General features: G+C 26.5%; 1 protein-coding gene across 1 annotated transcript in view; it reads right to left on the reverse strand.

The window, feature by feature from the left end:
• The window catches only part of LOC107172713 (uncharacterized), a 67,216-nt gene extending 55,087 nt beyond the window's left edge, over positions 1 to 12,129 (reverse strand). The window contains exons 1-2 of the mRNA XM_089219460.1: positions 11,786 to 12,129; positions 4,685 to 4,794 (exon numbers count right to left, since the gene is read on the reverse strand). Coding sequence (XP_089075586.1) covers positions 4,685 to 4,794; positions 11,786 to 12,114 — 439 coding nt within the window. The 5' untranslated portion in view covers positions 12,115 to 12,129. The remainder of the gene's footprint in view (positions 1 to 4,684; positions 4,795 to 11,785) is intronic.
• Between the last annotated feature and the right edge of the window lie 981 nt (positions 12,130 to 13,110).

Consider the following 13,110-nt stretch of genomic DNA (forward strand, 5'->3'; position numbering starts at 1 on the left):
ACGCACGCGCACGCGCTCCATCAATTAATGTACCCATCAAGAGCGACTGCGCGAGGCAGATTCGACAGAGCGGTGTGCCACCCCACCATCGGGGGTGGACGTGGAGGAGAACAAACGGAAAAGGAGCGAGAAACGTTTACGGTTAGGCCATCACTCTATACACCCCACACCCACATGCGGTGGTGTCGCCCGGAATCCTTTCTCGGTGTGCGTTTGCGCCACACTAACGTTACACCGGTGGCGGCGTGTGAACGTAATAATAATGGGTATATATGAGCGCAGAGGCTGGTGTGGGTGGTGGTGTAGTACTGTAAGGAAGCCACATATTGAGGGGAAGGGTAGGGGTCGTTGGAAGCGCAAGGCTGGCTGACGCGTGGGTAGCCGCCGCCACAGACGCCGACGCCGGCGACCGACACAGGCGCGCGCGGTTCAGGCGACAGTGGCGGTGTTCGCGCGCGACGCCAGTGGAATCAATACCGCCACCGCGGCCAATCCATCGGTTTTCGACCGCACGGCGCCGAGGCGCCGTCATCACGTTACACTACCACTACTACTCATACGATATGTGTGTGTGTGTGTGTGAGAGAGAGAGTTCAATATATAGGTTTAAATCGTCTTATTTAGAGTTTACTCTAAATTATTATTATTTCAATATCATAATTATATATTTTTGTATTCATCAACATTCTTATTTTTCAGAAAATTATTTTACCTCAGGCTAAGAAATTAAAAAAATATATAGTTAGGTACCGATTTAAAATCAAAAGATTATATTATATGGTCCATATGGATAAACCAATGTCCAAACAACACATGGATGAAAACTAAACACGATATGAAATATTAAAATTACATGAATGTATAATGCTAGGTGTCAGTTTAACATTTTTTTAAATGAACATTTTCTAAAAAGTTATTTGTAGATTGTAGATAAGAGGACTTATAGCTCTAAAAAAGCTGTAAATATGCAGCTCTTTTGCACTTAATAACCCCATAATATGATGCGCATAAAATTTTTTCTAGTGAATTCATTTAAAATTATACATAAAATAAATAGCATGTAAAACGAGTCAAAACAATCACATAATTTAAATATATTTTACCATCTTCAAATAAACAAAATATATTTTTTTTTAATTTTATATTTTTTTTCTGGCACTAAAAAAAAAAAAAATTGTTTAGTTAAAATCATTTTAATCTGCAAGCACTTCAAGGAAAAACATTTGCCTGCGGATTATCAAAAACCATATACTACGACAAAAATTAAAAATAAATAATTTTTATCCAAACATGACTGTATTTTTTGAAATAAAAAAGGTCATTTTGGAAAAGTTAAAAACTTTATTTAAGTTAAATATCTCTCTAAAAATATAAAATGCCGCCTAAAAGTGTAAAATATGCCCTAAAAACAAAAATTACTCAAAATATGCATTTACTTGCAAAATTAAATTTCAAAACTAGGTGTGTGAAAGCTTGAAACGTATTTGTTTTGTATTCAGCTATTTTTATCACAGTGCAAAACAAATATGCAAATGCTACAAGTCAACTGCCCTAGTTATTTATATTGCTGAGAATTATCTTGTAGGTATATAATATATTATAATATATAAATAATAATCATATATAATTTTAAATAATTTTTGACTGAAAATCTATAAAAGCAAATTATTCAAGATAATACAGTAAAACCTCTAAATACCGGACACTCTCGGTCGCTTAAACGTCGTCTGCTATTTGGAGGTGTCCGCTATTAAGAGGGGAAATACAGTGAGTACACATTTCTCCGTTCCCAAAATTCCGTCCGTTATTTGGAGGTGTCCGTTAAAGGAGGTTTCACTGTATTATGATGGTAAGAATACTATAATAAGATTCGTGGTGGTAGAATTCAAAGTGCTAAACTCTTTTAGTCATTGCGCTTCTGTGTGCGTGTGTAGTGTGTACATGTATACAACATGACAGGCGCATGCTGTATAATAATATATTGTATGGATTTTTGCCTGAGACGGGAACGGTAGGCGTTGGTCGCCTATACATATAATATTCTGAAGGTTTCGTGGTGGCTATGCCCCTAGGGCGAAGGGAGAAAAAACTACACTCATCGTAATAGGTTATGGGATGGTCGGGAAGACTGGTGTTGGTTAGTGATGACTGGGTAGACATGAACACGAGACATTTTTTCCTTATATTGTACATATACATTAATTGCATACGCATTATTAGTGCATTACCCTCTCGTGCGATTATATATCTGGGGTGTCTCATTAACAGACGTATAGACGTATAAATTGTATTAAGTATAGCTAGGTAGGTATACTAAGACACTAGAGAGTACCTACAATGTATGGTATCAGTGGCGTATTTGACTTAGTTATATGGAGGGGGGCATTAAAATTATTACACACACAAGCTTAAATTCTGCCTATTTATTTTACCATGAACTGTTTTTATTTTTATTTTTGTGTTTGATGACACTTTTCTGTTCGATTTCAAAGAGATTTCTGGTAGTATATACATTATCCTGCTTGTACATTTCCTATATATAAAAACCAATAATTATTCAAGTCGTGAGGGGACGATCATCACCATCGGCCCCACTCAAGGACGGTCTGTATGATGGTAAAGTTGTGACTACATACAATACAATAATAATGATAAAAATAATAGTTAATACCAAATAAAAGTTATATAATAAAATTTCACCTGAAGTTTTTTTTCAATATGAATTCTACTTTAATGTATTACACATTTTAGTATCATTTTGATGCTATCTATTTAAATGTAATATGTAACACTAACACCACATTAACATTTTAATTACCTACTTAATTTTTTTTAACTCTTTAATATAGGTAAAAGATTTTTTTTTATTTTACAATATGCATGTATTACCTATTAATTATTATTCATAAATGGAAAAAATAAATTTTACGGTGATGCTTCAAAAACCTTACAAATAAAACAATTAAAAATTGTTATAAATCGATCATTTAATATTTATCAAAAAATTCTTTAAAAATGCTAAAAATGTTAAAACGATTTGCTTTTTAATTGTTGTATGTCTATATCATAAATCATAATTATGATAGAACTAAAGGTAATAGAACTAAAATGGTTCGTACTCTATTTTTGATAGAAAATTGAATGTAGAATTAGAATGTATTTTTAAATTATCCTTGATGCATTATAGAGGTCAAAACTCAAAAGTAAACATTTTTCAAAAAAAATCGAGAAAAACAAAAAGAAAATGACAGAAAAACGGGAATTTTTACGCAAAACCAGTTTTTGACCAAATCAATTTTTTATGGTTGTAATTCAAAAACTAACCACTATAAATACTTGAAATTTACACCAAATGTTTATGTTAGTGATATCTATATACAGTTTAATTTTCAAAAATGTTTGACTTTTTGAGTTATTTATAGACGACTGAAATTTTAATAAGCGTTTATAGTTCAAAATTTTACGAAATCTGTCGAAAATGCGAAAATTAGCAAGTAATTTTGAAGTTGAAAAATCATAAAACTTTTTGAATTTATAACTAAGGATTAAAAATACAACACTAAGTTTTCCATAAGTTTTCCTTCAAGTAGCTTTAGAGAAAACACGAAGCATCATTATAGGAAAAATTTCAAGAAGTGCGTTTGAATTTTAAAGTTTTACGAAATAGCGTAACGATAACAATTTATCCTGAAACGATATTAAATATTTGTTATTATTCAAAAAGTATAAGTCGTAAATACTTGAAAATTTTACCAGTTATTAGGATTGGCATTTTCTTTACATAATTTAATTTTAAAAATATTTAAACTTTTTTTGAGATATTTATAGACTACTGAAATTTTGAATTTGTCTGAAAATATTTTTTTGAAGTGTCGTTAAAATTTTTTTGGCTCTATCAAAATACTTGAAAATTGATTAACCATGCCTTATTCAAAATGCGTCCTAATTGAAAAATAAAATATTGGTTTCAAAATAGAATATATGACAATATTTAAATATAATATATCCTAGACTGACAAATCATCTCCGTTCAGAATCGTTTTTCGTATACAATGATACCTATCATTGCATTCAAATTTAATCCCATCCATTACAGTAACCTACTGTACAGCAGAGCGACATCCACGACTTACCCGCTTTTTTTAGTTTAAAAAAATGCTATAGTACACACTGACACTGTTAAGTGTAATCAACTATAGATCTTAAAAATTGTATAATGTATTTCTTGATGTATATCATTATATTTATTTATTATTTATTTTTATTTTCTATTAGATATATTATTTTAATTGTATTTTTTTTAAATGTGTATAATTATAATTATACACATTTATATATTGGAATCGGATGAAAGACATACTAGAAGTTTTGTGACAAGGGCAACTATGATGGACTGATGGAATGTGTTACAAGGTGGATTCTTTTATAGTCTATTATTCTTGTATTATCGGGCATTACTTATATAATAAATCTACTCTTGTATACCTAAGCTTTATATTTAACATTTTTAAATTTATATTCTTATAATATAAACGTTTACAGAAAGGATAAACATAAACAATTGTATTATTTTAATATGCTATAAAATATTTAAACTTTAGTGTAGTCTTTAGTGATATTGCTATAGTATTATCTATTATAATGAATTTATTGGTAAAAAATACAAAACTATTGAAAATATTACCTGCAAGAAATGGAAGTTCTGGTAGATTGTACATCGAGCGAGCCTTAGTTGCAGTTTCGTAATATTTATGTTTGTCTCTGATATTTAAATGTTTCCACATATAGTTGAGTCTAACGAGTTAAACATAGCATAAAGAAAATATTAGATAATAATAATGTAAGTAGTTTAATATAAGGTAAATTTGTTTGACAAATTTTAAATAAAACTCGTTAACATTACATTACTTTACAATATTTTAATTTATAATTATAATCTGTTTTCAGGAGTAAAATGTATAATAATTTAACATAAAAAATATTATTATTAATTTTAAATTTAACATATAATCTTAGCCAAAAAAGTATTCACTAAGTTGTTCCAGAGTAAATATGAACTTATAATTTATTTCTGAGTTTAATATAAGGCTAATGATAGTAAATTAGCAATCTTCGGGAATTTGTTTTAAAATACTTATAATTGTTATAATCTACCAAAACATACATAAAGTAGGTGTTTAACTCTATATTTTATAGTCTATAAAAATACCTGAAAACTTAATATTTTTATTTATAAGAACTCAGTAGTGATAGAATAACTACAACAACCACTGATTTTATTTTTATAATTTCACGTCCAAAATATTACGTAGAAGCAATTATACCAAGTAAAATAATTAACATACGCAGAGTTATGTCCATAGTCTACTACGGTAACCTCTGAATACACAACAAAATTGTTATTGTTCCATATTACTTGTTAGTGGTCAATTGGATATTATAATCAGATATAGCATATAAAAACACTCGACACCATAGATAATTATCAGATGGCATTGTTAAAGTATTATATAATTATTGTATGTTTAAAAAAAAACCTGAGAAACTCGCTAAGCTGTACCATTAGAAGATTTTGAGTTCATACCTTGTTAAGCTTTAATGAATAAGTCATGCAATAGATTATAATGACTATATGTAAAATTTGAATTTAATTACAAACCATTGTGTGTGAATGAAAAAATCACTGATTTTAAAGGTATTTTATAATATATTTATATTAGTAGGTGTAAATTATTTATTTTTCTGTTGGTAATACAATATTACCAACAGAAAAATAAATATGGGTGGTTGGGGGGGGGGGGGTGGAAACCCCTACCCCCCCGTAACTACGCCACTGGTAATACAGCACTTCTGTATTAATATGTTAGCTTGAACTAAATTTTTATAGTATCGTATATATTATATTATACAATATACATCATAATCGCATAATTAATAATTAATATAAAATTATATCATGTAGTATTGTTAGAATTTATTATTTATTAGCTTATAAAGTCATAAGGTTATAACTTACAAGTCAGTACGACGTAAGTTCGTAGAATGGTGTGAATAAGGCTAAATATTTTTAAAAGTGTATTGTGCATAGAAAATAATAATATACGTAATTACAAAAAGTGTTAGGTCTAGTGCCTATAAAAGTATCATTATAATTATTGAATTCAACATATTAGTAGTAATTTATAATTTTAAATGAGGAATAAATGTTTAAAGTTTAAATACACATAAACAAGAGCATATGGTTATTATATTAAAGTTTTTCTTCAATGTAGAGATCCAATAGTTCGAATATATTAAAATGGTAGTATAATCAATTGATTAAATTTGTATACAGAATGTCACAAAGCTGAATCACCCCCATTTTCTTTTAAAAATAAAATTATTCAAACTCTAGTTTTTTGAATTTTTAAATGTACCTAATTGAAGAAAATTTTTTTAAATTCTTCGAATTTTTAAAAAGGAGTGCTCTGTGGTTTTTGCTTTGTTTTTCAAATAAAAGTGTGACCCTCCCCTCCCTTCGAATGTTATGTATTTATCAAATAATTTTTCTGAAAATGTTGACATATCAGAATCAAAATTCAAAAGAGTAGTTTTTGAGTTATTTGCAGACTTTATGTTCTATACGGATAATAGATCAACGATAATGTGTTTGGACGATGTGGAGGCTTTAGTGGTTTTCAACATAAATAATTTGAAAAATAATCCAAGTATAATAAATAATAGATCCAATATTACCTCTAATACATTACTCTTTTTTTAAATCACTTCAAAGGACTATAATTATCCTAAGAATAGATAATTTAATAAATAAAAAATTACTTGTTCTAAATTGGGTAAATCAAAATTTTCAACAAAAAAATCCACTGACCAATTTATATTTAAAAAAAGGGGGAGTTCTCATATAAAAAACAGAAGTTTGTGTTACCACAGGAAACCCTTTGAATGGTGTGAAAATTTCAAAAATTTGAAATAAGGTCTTTAAATAAATTTAAAGATTCCAAAAATTAGATTTTGAATAAGTTCAAAGGTACAAAAAAATTGCTTGAAAATGCTGTTAAAATAAAATACGTAACCTATACTGTATACAATATAATAGTGTACTCTAAAAGTTTCAATTACTCGCGAATAATATTTTTAAATTGCAACAAAATAACTAAAATCGTTATTCTTGGTTTTAATATGTAATTTCGTCAAAGTTTTAACTTTAAATACTTATGAAGAAAAATCATGTATATAACACTTTATTATTTTCAACTACTATTATAACAACTTATAAGGAACCTCGTATTACATTTTAAAGTTTTTGATCCAACCAATACAATTTACAAATAACAAACTTAACAAGTTGAAAATGTCAAATGTCTGTAAATAACTAAAAATATTTTGAATATTTTATCATACATAGAAAATAATAAGATAAACATTTATAAAAAAATTTACTGCCATAGGTACCTAAAATTAACATTTCTTAAATAACTAAAAAATCAAAAAGTCATTGAACCTGTATTTCGGGTGAATATCTAATATCTTACTTCAAACGCTCGTAAATAATAATTTGACTTTCCGTTAAAATTTTGTTTGGTTTTAAATTTAAGAAAACATTAAGGGAATAATTTTTAAGAATTTCTACCTTAAAATATTTTACCAATTTTCTTGATTTTGATTAATTTTCTTAAAATTTTAAGTTCAAACGCTAGTAAATTATTTTGGATTTATACTCTCAACTTTTTAATTCCCACTAACAACATTTTATGAGAAACGCCGTGTTATTTTCAGTTTATTGACTGCAGAGTGAACATTTTTTATCAATAGTAATTTTAAAAAAGCAGGTAAGTGGATGTCGCTCTGCTGTACATTAGGGGGTGGGGTGGACATCTGACTTCGATAGGTTAAATTTGAATGCAATGATAGGTATCATTGTATACGAAAAACAATTTTGAATGGAGATGATTTGTCAGTCTAGGATATTATATTATATTTAAATATATTCTATTTTGAAACAAATAAATTATTTTTCAATTAGGTCGCATTTTAAATAAGGCATGGTTAATCAATTTTTCCAAAAACATTGCATGTAGTTATCATAATTCATAATACTTAATATTATCATAGATATACATATAACTGGTTTGAGGATAAATCGTTATCATTACGCGATTTCATAAAAATTTAAAACTCAAACGCTCAAAACATTTTTCCTATAATGACGCTTCAAATTTTCTCTATAGCTATTTGAAGCAAAACTTATGGAAAACTAAGTGTTAAATTTTATAACCTTTGATATAAATACAAACAATATTATGAGTTTTGAACTACAAAATAATTTGCAAATATTCATGGTTTTGACGAATTTTGTCAATATTTGAAATTCAAATGCTAATAAAAATTTAATTTGAATTTCCGGTGGACATTTTTTTTGTGATAAAGATTGACAAATTTTTAAGGAATCTTGTATTAAATCTTCAAATTTTAGATTTAAAAAGAAATTTTTTTATGAATTTCTAGCTTAAAACAATTTGCGAATTTTTGTGATTATTACGTATTATGTCAAAATTCAAAATTTGAATACTTATAAAAAAAATTGTGACTATGAATTTATTTTATTTTTCAACTGCTATTGTAACAATATATTAAGAGCCTTGTAATAAATCTTCAATATTTTCTACCCAAAAAATAAATTTTTATCGATATTAATTTAAAAAAAAAACTAATAATGATCGAAAATTGCATATACCTATGAATAGTACAACATAAGTCAAACATTTTTGAAAATTTCATGGCGGATAGAATATACTTATAAAAACATTCGGTGGAAATTTCATGTATCAATGGTCATTTATTTTAAAGTTACATCAATAATCAAAATCGATTTTGTCGAAAACTTATTGTGCGTAAAATTCCCCGTTTTTCCCTTAATTTTTAGTTTGTTTATACCGATTATTTAGAAAAATATGTAAGAATTTTTTACTTTTGATCTCCTAAAGTATCAACTAGATTCACTTTCTGATTTAACAAGGTACTGAAGTTAAAAGTCGAAGCATTTTTACTGCCTCAAAACGTAATGACAAACACAAAAAAAAATATTCATGGTTTTGTCAATATTTGAACTTCAAATGCTAATAAAAAAAAAAATTGTGCCTATGTATTCTTAAAATTTTTTATTCACTATAAGAATAACTTATGAGGAACTTTGTATTAAATTTTCAAGTATTTTGATAAGGCCAAAAATTTTTTATCGACACTTCAAAAAAATATTTTCAGACAAATTCAAAATTTCAGTAGTCTATAAATATCTCAAAAAAAGTCGAAATATTTTGAAAATTAAATCATGTAAAGAAAATGCCAATCTAAATAACTGATAAAATTTTCAAGTATCTACGACTTATACTTTTTGAATAATAACAAATATTTAATATCGTTTCAGGATAAATTGTTATCGTTACGCTATTTCGTAAAACTTTAAAATTCAAACGCACTTAAAATTTTTCCTATAATGATGCTTCGTGTTTTCTTTAAAGCTACTTGAAGGAAAACTTATGGAAAACTTAGTGTTGTATTTTTAATCATTAGTTATAAACGCAAAAAAATTGCAAATTTGAACTATAAATGCTTATAAAAAATAATTGTGACTAACGATTATTAATTATTTTTAGCTACAATAAGAACAACTCATGAAGAATCTTGTATTAAATTTTCAAGTTTTTTTGGTCATCCAAAATTTTTTTACCGACACTTTAAACAAAATTCTCATAAAAATTGAAAATTTCAGTGGTCTATAAATAATTCAAAAAAAGTAAAAATTTTTTGAAAATTAAACTGTATATAGATAACACTAACATAAACATTTGATGAAAATTTCATAAGTATTTACATTGATTAGTTTTTGAATTACAACCATATAAAAAAATCGGTTTGGTCGAAAACTGGTTTTGTGTAAAAATTCCCGTTTTTCTGTCATTTTTTTTTTTTTGGATTTCTTGATTTTTTTGAAAACCGTTGGAAAATGTTTACTTTTGACCTCTATAATGCATCAAGGATATTCACTTTTACATCAGAAACCACCCCCAAAGTTTAAAATTGAAGCATTATTTTGACTAGTTATGCTGTACACAGACACAAAAAAAAACACACATCATTGTAAAATCAATACATTCATCACTCCGTTCAGTATCTAAAAAACACACACAAATGATAAAATCAATACATTCCACGCTCCGCTCATAATCTAAAATTGTTTATACACAGTTTTCGACCTCAATTATCCGCTAAATGCCATCTTCAACATCGACAAGTGTATTGTAGTACCTAGTGCATTATTAATTGGTCATTATATTTATTTATTATTATCATATTATACCAGACACTTGTTGTACAGCTACGTAAATCAATCAAGTTTTATTTTTGCTTTCAATATGTTACTATTTATTTGGAATTTGGATTGTGTTTTTATGAAACTTGTATCAAAGTTTTCATTTAAGTAACAACTTTTACAAAATCAGTTTTTATGACGTGTACTAAGACTTTGAAGGGGAAATTGGTAACACGTGGTTAAATACACAAGGAGAGTTCTTTTTCAGGATATACTGAAAGCTAACATAAAATATTGTATGGAAAACCGGAAAAATTAAACCACAATATTGAAAACAAAATCAGAAAAAACATCGTAGTTATCGTATAGTCATAATAAGATTCTATGTGATCCAAAAAAAAGTATTATAAGAATTGAATTGAGTTGAGTCTCTATTTTAAATAACATTTTTACTTTATATGGCTATGTTATAATAAAAATATTTTCGAACAATTATGTATTGGAGGATTTTAATGACTGTTAGTACGTATATAGGGTGTAACAGGAAAATATAATGACAAATGAAAAATGATACAACAAACAAATTAAATGTATGAAAAAAAATTATAAAAATTACAAGGATAGTAAATAATTTCAAACTTAATATTATGACTGAAAATTAATAAATAGTAAGTATACTTAGGTAATAAGTTATTACGATTAAAATTAATTTATTATAAAAAACATAAACATTTTACAAAATGTAACAAATAAAACTACTAGACTTGATTATTTTCACCATTGATATTTTTCTAAAAAGTAGATCTTTCGAATTGGCTATTTTGAATTTTTACAAAACCATTTGGCAAAATGTATAACTTTTTATGTTTAGTATTAAGAAATAAAAATAAAATAATTGTACTACATACATTTAGAAAGCGTCTATAAATTATCTAAAAAGAAATTTTTAAATATTTATTAGAACAAAAATTATTTTATTCGTCAAGCAATTTGATTACACTACCTTAATACCTTATAGCCACATATAATAATGTAATACTTGTATAGTTTATGAATCCCTACTATTATAGAAATAATTTATTGTTATAAAAGTTCAAATAAAAATTATAGTTTATTTTTATACTTTTTTTTAGTAAGTACTAGAATCTAACTAATATTTTATAAGTACATTCGTAATAATAATATACATAGATTCTATAACCAGATTGTAACCTAATCACGCATGTCTTATAAAATTGTTATCAAAAGTGTGAAATGTATGATACTGCTTTTAAACAATAATTCCTACCTACTATCGTACCCACTTGACCACTATCAGATTATATTTAAATAACTAGCTAATATATTAAATAGGTAGGTACCTAACTGTAAATAATCTGCTTATCACTTCTACTTTAATACTAACTTTAGCAATAAAATAATATAATTTATGAAACATATATAATGTGAAAAGTTATTTTTGTTGTAAATACTTACATAGTTTTATGATAGGTTTCACTTTTATGTGGATATAGGTAATTAAGCTGTTTGCGAAAGTCTTCGCAGAATATATAATATGAACTGAAGCTCAAATTCGCCCTAGCACGTCCATACACTCGTTTCCCAGCATTATTCTCATTAGAATTCAATTGATTAGTTGTAGTTGTATTGTCACTAATGGACGTAGGTAATTCTGGTGGTAATATGATATTCAATTTTGGCTCAACATCCAATTTTGTCAAGATTTCTGAATTTGATACGATTTCCGGTTTTGGTAGAAAATTTGATTTTTTCTCAGATATATCTTCATTATTGATGAAATACATTGTGTATATCCTTAGTATTAGAGTTTGAAATAACTATATCCCTAAATATGTTTTGAACAAATGGTTTAAAAAATAATAATAATATTAATAACATATATTAGTTAGCTAGGTTCCTAAATAGTTATTAGTTGCAATTTATACTAGTAATTTTTTCAATAAGTGATCTAAGCTACTTAAATATTCATGAGTAATTATTGTTTATTTGATGAATAAAAACTAAAAATAGAAGATTGGGGGGAGTTTCATTTTATGAAAAAAAAAACTATTATTAACCACTAAAAAATAATCAAAACATTTTTGTATTTCAATTTAAAATTAAATTGAACATTAAAACAAAGTTTGTAAAAATTAAAAATATTGTTTACCTGTATAAGCGGTTATCAAACAATAGAATAAATAAATAATTATAATCGTTCAGATATAAATTCAATCAAATCTTGATCATTTACAAATAGTTAGCAGATTAACACTATACTACAATAATTACATAATAACGTTTTTATTCAACACACTGTAATTACGATAAAAAAAAACTCAAAATCTTTTAACAATTTTCCAAAATATGTCGGAATGCACATAGAGATGTGTGTGCACAACCGATGAGTATCATGGAAGAAAAATACATTCATTAATCATCGTCGATAAATCCATCGTTTGTGACTTGGCGAATATAAAATACTAAAAATCTATTTACGTAAATATTGCTTGTTTTTATTTAAGTTTTGATTATAGATTAACTTACGACTTACGAGTGCATATAAATTGCATAAGCTGTAACAAACTAACATGTGATTATTGTTGAAAATAAATATAATATTAATAATAATAACTTATACTACCTATTAATACATTTAATACCTAAAAGAAAATTTTAATAAACATTATAATCGTGTGAATAATAGAAATTTTAAGGTGTGGGTAGCTTATTTGTTATAAAATATATTCATAGGTACCTTCCTAAAATGTTATGTATAATTTTTTTCATACTCAATTTTC

Source organism: Diuraphis noxia, unplaced genomic scaffold (assembly GCF_037042655.1).
Source record: "Diuraphis noxia isolate RWA-SAM2 unplaced genomic scaffold, SU_Dnox_SAM2 contig0002, whole genome shotgun sequence".
Lineage (NCBI taxonomy): Eukaryota > Metazoa > Arthropoda > Insecta > Hemiptera > Aphididae > Diuraphis > Diuraphis noxia.